General features: G+C 31.1%; 1 protein-coding gene across 1 annotated transcript; it reads left to right on the top strand.

Moving 5' to 3' along the window:
- LOC149490004 (uncharacterized) lies at positions 1-9,795 on the top strand. Its single transcript, XM_089715041.1, has 7 exons — positions 1-33; positions 402-455; positions 1,294-1,508; positions 2,415-2,481; positions 7,442-7,621; positions 8,000-8,104; positions 9,763-9,795. The coding sequence occupies exons 1-7, from the start codon at positions 1-3 to the stop codon at positions 9,793-9,795; spliced, it is 687 nt and encodes a 228-aa protein (XP_089571167.1).

Genomic DNA, 9,795 nt, shown 5'->3' with positions numbered 1-9,795 from the left:
ATGGAGATACAGAAACTTTGGCTTGTTGTTTTTGTGAGTATAATTGAGTTATTTTGACGTTATTTTTGTATCATTTTCGTCGCTGTTGATTGAGGTTAAGTGATGTTCTTATTTATTAATATAAATTGGACATAAATATAATGTTATGAAAGTAATTTTTAGCATTTTGGTAGCGATATTTTACGATGGATTATGTTTATTAGAACCTAAAGTTAAAATTTATATTATTTGTTTTATGGCATTCAAATGCTTTATAAATATAAATTTATAAAGATTTATAAAGATATTTTTTCTATTCTTTATAAATTTATATTAATAACCTAAAGTTAATCTTAATAATATATTTTTATGTATAATTAATATTAACGAGTACAGGTTTATAATCCTATATTATATTTTAGATTATCGGATGTTGTAGTGGAGTTAGTTTGAGAAGTCAGCTGGACCATATAGCCGTAAGATACCAAACTATTACCATAATCTTCTTATATATAAAAATGAATCGCAAAATGTGTTGGTAAGCGCATAACTCGAAACCGGCTGAAGCGATTTCGATAATTCTTTTTTTATTATATTCCTTGAAGTACGAGGATGGTTCTTATGTAGAGAAAACGTAAACATGTACCACGGGCGAAGCCGGGGCGGACCGCTAGTTATAAATAAATATTATTATCATCGACAACGATATAATATTATGTTATTAAATTATTAAATCTTCAGAAAGCACGTGCAGAGAGCCAAGGCATAATATACAATGATAAAATTCTAACGGTAGTTTAAACTAGTTTTTAATACTTACTTCAACATTTCTACTGCAATGGACTATTATAATAAATACTGACTATCTTAATATATATAATTATATAAATCTCGTGTCACAATGTTTGTCCTCAATGGACTCCTAAACCACTTAACCGATTATAATAAAATTCGCACACCATGTGCAGTTCGATCCAACTTGAGAGATAGGTTTTATCCCGGAAATCCCTCGGGAACGGGAACTAAGCGGGTTTGTCTTTAAAAACGCGGGTGAAGCCGCGGGTGGAAAGCTAGTGTATTCATAAAACATATTCACCGGTTGGTACAAAAAAATAAAATAAAAACTTGTCATGGCTTTTTAATATTTTTTTATTACCGTTTCCAATTCGAATAAAAACATCTGTCAATTTAACAGGCTCTAAATGTCTTTACTTTAAAACAATAGATGCACAGATTAGAAAAAAAACAGACATTTTTTCCAGCAGGAGAATTACAGAAAAAAATACCCAAAATACCTATGTCCATTTTTTCTAGAGACGCAGATACTACCAATTTGATCCTCGAGAGGTGTCCCACATAGTTGGAGTACCAAGTCTACCCAACCATTTGCCTGAAGCTGAACCGATCCTCCCGGGACACACGCTGATCAGACCTTCCCTGGGAATGCTGAAGTCTGCTATCAAGTTTCCACATCAGGAATTAGAGGATGGCGCTGGTGTTTATGGGAATATAGATAATCTGGGTATAAGGTAAACGAAAAAGTATTCATCTTTTATAATTGTAACGATCTATGTAATACAAGTACAGGGTGTAAGTTTAACAGAATTTAGTCGGTTCGAATTTCGGGTGTGATAAGCGAATTTTAGGAAATATTTAAATGCAGTTTTCTTTGTTTGAATAATATTACATATCATTTATAACTTACACCTAAGTTATCACACAATTTTACACTGTTTATTTATGTCAGAACTAAAAATATTCTATAAAGAAAACTTGAGTAAAGTATGAAGTGAAAGAGAATAACTTCTATTTTCATATCCGAAGTTTTATAAGTTATAGTGTTACCTCTGTTACGTAAAACCTTACAAAGAATTGCATAAAGTTTGAAAACTCTGTAAACTTTTCGAATGAGTGAAGTTGCTACATTTCGCGGAAAATAGCGACCTTTTTCTTGAATCTATATTATTTAAGTTAAACTAGACATGAAATAACTAATATAATAATAATCTCCTTTATCCAACATGTCAATTTAGTTAATCTTTTATTATTATAAAAATCTTCATTTCTTCATTTTCAACATCTCTCGCCTGGACTGCCTTGGTATAGTAGTTAACGCTTGACCTTAGAACCAAAGGTCCTGGGTTCGATTCCCGGTAGTGACTAACAAAAAACGTCACGGTCTAGCAGGACACAGAAGGCTGATCACCTACTTGTCCGTACAGAAAATCGATCAGCTAAATCGTGTTTAATATAGGATATATTATATATATACAAGGGGATATATAAGGCTTCACTTTTTAACATCTATAGTAAACAGAATATACAGTGATATACAATGGAAACTGTATATATTATTTTAATAAAGGTTTTCCAATAAAATCCCCCATTTGCTCAACTCGAAAAGCAACCTATATTAAATTTCATATTTCTTGAAGGTACGACGCGAAAAATGAACGAGTTCTGAATACAGGATTTCGCAGAAGTACATCGGATTATATTATGGTACGACATCTTCATAAAATGTACTTCATGTATTTATAATGAGTAATACTTTCAGAGAATCGGTTGTGTCATATTAAATAGCTTCTTTTTAATTCGACTTGCATTACCTATGCATGCATTGGCATTGTATCAATTTGAAGATTCAATTAAGGGTTGAAAGTTCTGAATGGTGAATTTAATAATTATAGTAATAACTAGCTGCGCTTCACGGTTTCACGTGGTTTTCTTAGCGTAATGATACAATGGCCTATAGCTTTCCTCGTTAAATGGGCTATCTAACACCGAAATAATTATTCAAATCGGACCAGTACCTCTAGTTCCTGAGATTAGCGCGTTCAAACAAACAAACAAATTTTTCAGCTTTATAATATTAGTATAGAAGTATAGATACGTAACTGGATAATTAATCTTTACTATAATATGATTTAGAGTGTCTATATATAGAACTAGCTGCTCCGCGCGGTTTCACCCCCGTGGCTCCACTCCTGTTGCCCGTAGCGAGATGAAATATAGCCTATAACCTTCCTCGATAAATGGGCTATCTAACACCGAAAGAATTTTTCAAATCGGATCAGTAGTTCCCGAGATTAGTGCGTTCAAACAAACAAACAAACAAACAAACAAACAAACAAACTCTTCAGCTTTATAATATTAGTATAGATGAGTCAAGCAACTTTTTTCAATAGCCAGCCAGATACTTCCAAGATTTCTATTATTAAAAAATACTAAACCTTACAGATATTACCAACAAAATCTGAACGCAGTCAACCAAGGTATCTAATATCTATATAGGAACATTTTTAGATTTTTATAAAATATAGAAGTATTGATACATTGTAATTTTTAAATTAATCTATGTTTGAAGATTTCAGATCGCATCAACTGTTTTAGATGTTGTAAGTTATTGTCATAGTTTATTAATTAAATAATTTAAATATATAGACTTTGACTAGTTGTAGGAAGTTTTCCTGCACTTGTATTTATCGGTTTTTTGAAAGAATACTATGATTTTATATAAATAATTGTTATATACCTACTTAAAGGTGTAGTGTGAGTATTGATATATATTCTCTATCTGTAGAACATTATCTTTTATTATTTTTATACAAACCTGGGGTGGGCAAATTAAGGTACGTAGAAAAGATAATGCTCTACAAATAAAACTATATTAAGTTAAAATAAAAGCATGTTTTTATTACTTTCCAAAAATTTTAAAGCAATTCAAAGAATGCTTAGAAATCTTTAGAGGGTAATTTAACACTTATTTTAAGGCAGTCTAGGTCTAATTTTAGTCCTTCCACGAATTTCGATAAGATAATTTTTCGTATATTCGTATTTATAGCTACATAATATTATTATAGACTTTGAATGTAATTTGATTTCAGGATAGGCAAGACTTTCAAAATAAGTTATTGACAGCGATCCATAAACTTAACATCCCTTTTAACAAAGGGTAAGTTTAATAACAGCATTGTTTTACATTTAAAGAACTTATTAGTGCATCCATGGCCCTAGGAATTAAGTGAACTTTAAACGTTAATAATAGTAGTAAGGTAGTTTGTATCTGAAGCTTCAAATTTAATATTTTTATTACATAAATAAGTAGGTATCTATATTACCTTAGGACTTAACAATATAAAGTCTGTCTCTAAGAGTCTTATGCACCTTGAAAGGTACTAAGTGTTATTCATTGGTTTGATACTAAAAAACTTACTTATTTCATTGCAGAGGAGAATAATTGCTCATATTTAATCATCTATGTGTTTGTGTAGTACCTAAAATTCATATTGTACGAAATTTTAAATGTTTTAGTAAATTATAGATAGCATTATATTCTTATGTAGCTAAAAATGTATTTATAATATTTTTATTTTCAGAAATTTTAAGATATATATTGCATCTGTTAATCCAGATGAGGTCAGTATCAACAGTCCAATAGTAAAAATTGTACAATAATTATTGAAAAAGAAGAAAAATCTTATCATTTATTGTAGCTGAAAGAGCAGAATCTACAAAAAAAATATAATGATTAATTGTAAATTTTATTCAACGATAATCTAAGCTAATTGAGTTACTTACGAAAAATAATAAAATCTCTCTGTAAAAGAGCACTATTCCAAAACCAGACAATTATAATTATCGGAAATTATTAGAGAGAAACACAACTCAATTCATTATTAATTATTATACTTTAATTGTCATCATTTTACAGGAATCTGTAACAAATAAAGTTTTAACCAATAAGTAAGTCTTTTTTTTATTCTTATAATTGAATCTATACTAATATTATAAAGCTGAAGAGTTTGTTCGTTTGAACGTTCTAATCTCAGGAACCGAGGTTAGAACGGGTCCGATTTGAAAAAAAATTTCGGTGTTAGATAGCCTATTTATCGAGGAAGGCTTATAGGCTATATATTATCATCGGGCCAAGACCAACGGGAGCAGAGCACTGCGGTTTAAATCGCGGGGAACAGCTAGTAATGAGATTCTTAAAAAATAAGCAGATTTTTTTATATAAACAACAAATTAATGGAAATGTTATAAATATTATTTTTTCTTATCTACAGCAAATACAAGGACCGTTATTGGGGACATATAGGGCATAATGAGGTACAATACTTTTTTTTATATTTTTATATATTTTTAATATAAAATTGTTCTGCTAGGTAATGCAATAAACGAAATCGGAGGAATATGTAATATATTATTATGAAATAGATAAAAACATGCATTAGCACATAAGCTTTATCGAGGTGTTTTACCTACTTTTGTAAAAAAAAAATGTTACACAGTTTTTACGAATCCGGATCTTTTTAATTTTCAAAACCTAAAAATTATAAAACTTCATTTAAAAACTTCTTTATCTCAATAATAACCGAAAAATAAATGCTTGTGAATCTCAACATATTTATAATAATTTGAATATTTTCAACAATTAGCATTATAAGCAGAATTCATCAGTATGCAATTATATTCAAATGTATGCGAGCATACAGAATGTGTTTTAATGTGTATGTGTATTTTAGGTATACGACGAAAGACCAAAACGGTAATATATATATTTTTTTCAGATTTATATAATGTACCTAGACATTTAAGTTATGTATTTCTTCTTTCAATTTAAGTATTTATTTAAGCATGTATGTAATATTATTTTAGAATTAATGTATGCACTGATTGACATTACAATATAAGACAGTGCGCGCACGAGCAACTTCGTCTCCGCAACTTTTTTGTCTCCGCAACTATTTTGTCTCTCCCACCTATGGGCTAGTATGAAAGTGCGCGCACGTAGCGACGCAACTCCCCATACAAATTGATGGGAGAGACAAAATAGTTGCGGAGACAAAGTTGCTCGTGCGCGCTCGCTAAGTTATTTTTATATCACTCGGCCATATAGGTATTTTCTAATTTTCAATGCTGAGTTTTGTAAATCTCCTATTCTCTGAATACAAGTTTTATTTGTTGGGAATTTTTACGAAATATACATTATTCGACATTATTTTAACACAATCACCTTGGTATTTACATAATATGAAAATAGGTATATAGTTCTTAAGTACACCTTCATCTTCAGAAATAATAATATATTTTATGAAATGCTTTCAACTGTCTTACCCTAATCTAGTCTCACCTTAATACAAGATCTAAATTGAAATATTTCATACCTTACATCGCAAATCTGATGTTACGAGAAAACTTTTCGATTTGTTGTAGAAAGAGCAAATATAATATATTATAATGTAGGTAAAAGGCCATATTAATTGGCACTTTGCTTACTCTGCCATGAAATAATGGCTATCTAAGTATCTAACCCTGTATTTTTAAAAGGATATTTCTTACTTACGAACTAACTAACGAACTTTTAATAAACAAACACTTTTTAAAATGACATTAACCTAGCCATAACATGTTTTAAAACGCTTGTAATACCTAACTTCACCTGCTTGTATGTAACCGACTCTACGGGCAGATTTAATTCAAACTCTGTACAGTGTACACTTATCAAAGATCAATGACAATAATTTCACGACTTATTCGATCTTATTGAAGCGCCTATTTAAGACCGGGAGATATTGACACAAAATTTCGAGTCATTTGTAACAGGATGGCGGTTCTACATGGGTACGCAATGACAAAAAGAAAAATGATGGTGTGAACGCTGGTACCGGCGCGCGGCGGCTTAGTCGCGTGGGCGTTAGTCGAACTCGTCGGAAAAATAGCGAAAGTCAAACGGTTTGTGTTTGTTGTGTGTATTTGTAAATATGGCACTTATTTTTCCTGGAATGGTTCACACCATCATTTTTCTTTTTGTCCTTGCGTACTAAGAACCCTGTAGAACCGCCATCCTGTTACAAATGACTCGAAATTTTGTGTCAATATCTCCCGGTCTATTTATCTTACTACATAGATATTTAAAATTGATATTCATTACTGACAACTACTGCCAATATAATAACTACATGCCTCTTTGATTTTGTCTAACGATGACATTTTCAGTTTTTTCAGCGCGGTTCGAAAATACACTTGTACCTAATTCGCAAATGACGCTTAACTAAATTACTTCCCCTTCCCTAAGAGATCCTTAATTAGGGTAAATGTAAACGTAAAACGACTTTATGGTGGTACTGTACTTTTAATTAACATTTAAAGACGGTCTAAGGGAAAACAAGTTATTTCCCTGGTTTTTTTACTTTTTATGTCATCTGCTGTGTGTTAATGACTAGCTTTCCTCCCGCGGCTTAGCCCGCGTTTTCAAAGAAACCCTAAACGGGTTTTATCCCGGATTTCCGAAATAACTTGCTTTACTTTACTGTTTTTTTTATCATGTCGTGTTTTTTACAGATTTGTTCCAGTTCATTCTAAAGTAAGTTTACTAAATAATACATTTATAAAATTATAATCTCTATTTCATTGTCAATAAATATGTTGCTAAAAATTAAGCCTGTTCATTTTACAGTACCTTTACAACATACGCGAAGGTATCAATTATTTAGATACTAAAGAAATACTTAGAAATCATAAACTAGAGTCTCTGTCGACGGATAGTTCAGAAGAAATTACTACTACTACGACAGTTCGAACAGTCACTAATGATGATAAAAAATCGGACAAAATGAAATGGTTTTTAAACTCAAAAGTGAGTATGGTAGTTTGTAGTGAAATCTATAAAATAGCGATTGTATTGGGAAAACGAATCCTAGATCCCATCATTCCCATCCTAATAATATTATAAATGCGAAAGTTTGTGAGGATGGATGTGTATGTTTATTAATGTTTCACGCAAATACTACTGAACCGATTACAATGAAATTTAGCACACATATAGATGGTAACTTGGATTAACATATGGGATAGGTTTTATCCCGGAACTATGCGGGTTTTTCTCTGAAAACGCGGGCGAAGCCGCGGGCGGAATGCTAGTTTCGTCTATAAAAGGGTCACACAAAAATTATTTAATGAAGAAATATATAACTGGATCTATTCAAAAAATAATCGTGACTTATTGAATTTTCAGAACAGTTTTGACCATATTACAGTGAACAAAAACGCACCGGACCATTCGGAATTTATCCCGGGAGATACAAAAGAAAAGTTGAGGCAGTGGTGGTTTTTCAGTCAGGTATACTTACTTATTAATAACTAGCTGCGCTCCGCGGTTTCACCTGCGTGGCTCCGCTCCTGTTGCTCTTAGCGTGATGATATTATAATATAGCCTTATACCCTTCCTCGATGAATGGGCTATCTTAACCGAAATAATTTTTCAAATCGGACCCGAGATTAGCGCGTTCAAACAAACAAACAAACAAACAAACTTTTCAGCTTTATAATATTAGTATTGATGATACATTCAATAAGAATTTAAATTATCTAACTACTAAAAAGCTGTAGGTATTTTACTTTTAACCCTAGAAAGATAGTCTGCGTCAAAATGACTCCTGCGTTTTCGAAATATAGCTGTATCTTTTTAAACGGCGCGAATCCATAACTGTGCTTATAGGACATTTCATAAGTCACTGAGAGCTACCCTATGGTATACGTGTCAATAAAGTTAGAGTAACCGATTTTGAAATATAACGACTACGTGAGTCAAAATTACGCATGATTATCTTTACCGTGACTTTTAAGATTTTGACTTCTATGGTAGTTTGAATATTTTTTAGCTTATTTTTACTGTATATTGTGACTTATGTTAAAAATTTATTTTTATACATATTGAAGCAAATATAGAAAACAATTGGGGATAGAAAATTGGAAGAATATTGTATACTAGCCGCTCTTATGCAAAGCGATGAGGGTCCCTGTGAAGAAACCGATAGTGAAGTAGGAGGACCAGGAAATTGAAGATGACGAGCAAAGTGACACAGAAGAAGCTTTTCCCGATGAGGTACAAAGCAAAGATGATATATTACATTCAAGCAAAAGGCGGAGTAGATGCATTAGACCGAATGTGTTCCCTGATGTTCAATAGTAGGAAGACAATGAGATGGCCAATGGCTTTATTTTATGGAATAAATAAAATTGCCTGCATATTGCATATTAAATTTATAGCCACAATGTTAACAACAAAGCACAAAAACATCTGAGTCAAAAAAACATGAAATATAGAAGCATGGAACTGTCTTTTTTTGTTTATGCGTGGGTGTTTAGAATCACCAGCTTTGATAAGATATTTGCGTGATAATATCTCCAATTTGTTGCCAAATGAAGTATCTGGTACATCGTAAGAAAGTACTAAGGAGGCCTTCAGTAAAAAAATGTATTTACTATACTTTTTGTCCTTCTGAAATATGACGAAAGGCAAATGCGTCCTGCAAAAAATGTAACATAGTTATATGTCGTGAGCATACGTTGATATGTGCTAAACTTGTTTCTCACAATTTTTTTATATAACTATATGTACAACATATATATAACATATAAAAAAGTCTGATAATTGTGGTCAAAAATAAGTTTTTATTATAAATAATACGTGTTACAAGAATTGTAGACTTAAAGCAGACGTTTAATGTTTTCGTTTTTTTATATGTATAAAAATAATTAAAAATAAATTATTTGTAATATTAATTATTCTAATATAACTGTAAATATATAATAACTTACAATTTATAGAAAAAAAACAATATACCGCGACTTAGAGCTAACTAAAAAACATGCGTAAATTTGACGCATGACTATCTTTCCCGTACTACTCAATATGATTATCTTTCTAGGGTTAATTAAAATAAAATGTTTTGTATCCATTAATATTAGATTCTAAATCACATTTTTCTTTTTCAGCAAGACTACAAAACATTTTCAGAAGAGAGATGA

The sequence above is a fragment of the Colias philodice genome, chromosome 3 (genome assembly GCF_061535455.1).
Source record: "Colias philodice isolate Cphi_HAF_F1 chromosome 3, ilColPhil1 Martin Lab GWU primary, whole genome shotgun sequence".
In the NCBI taxonomy this organism is placed as follows: Eukaryota; Metazoa; Arthropoda; class Insecta; order Lepidoptera; family Pieridae; genus Colias; species Colias philodice.
Note: the sequence above shows the minus strand (reverse complement) of the source record. Positions and strands in the feature narration are given on the sequence as shown.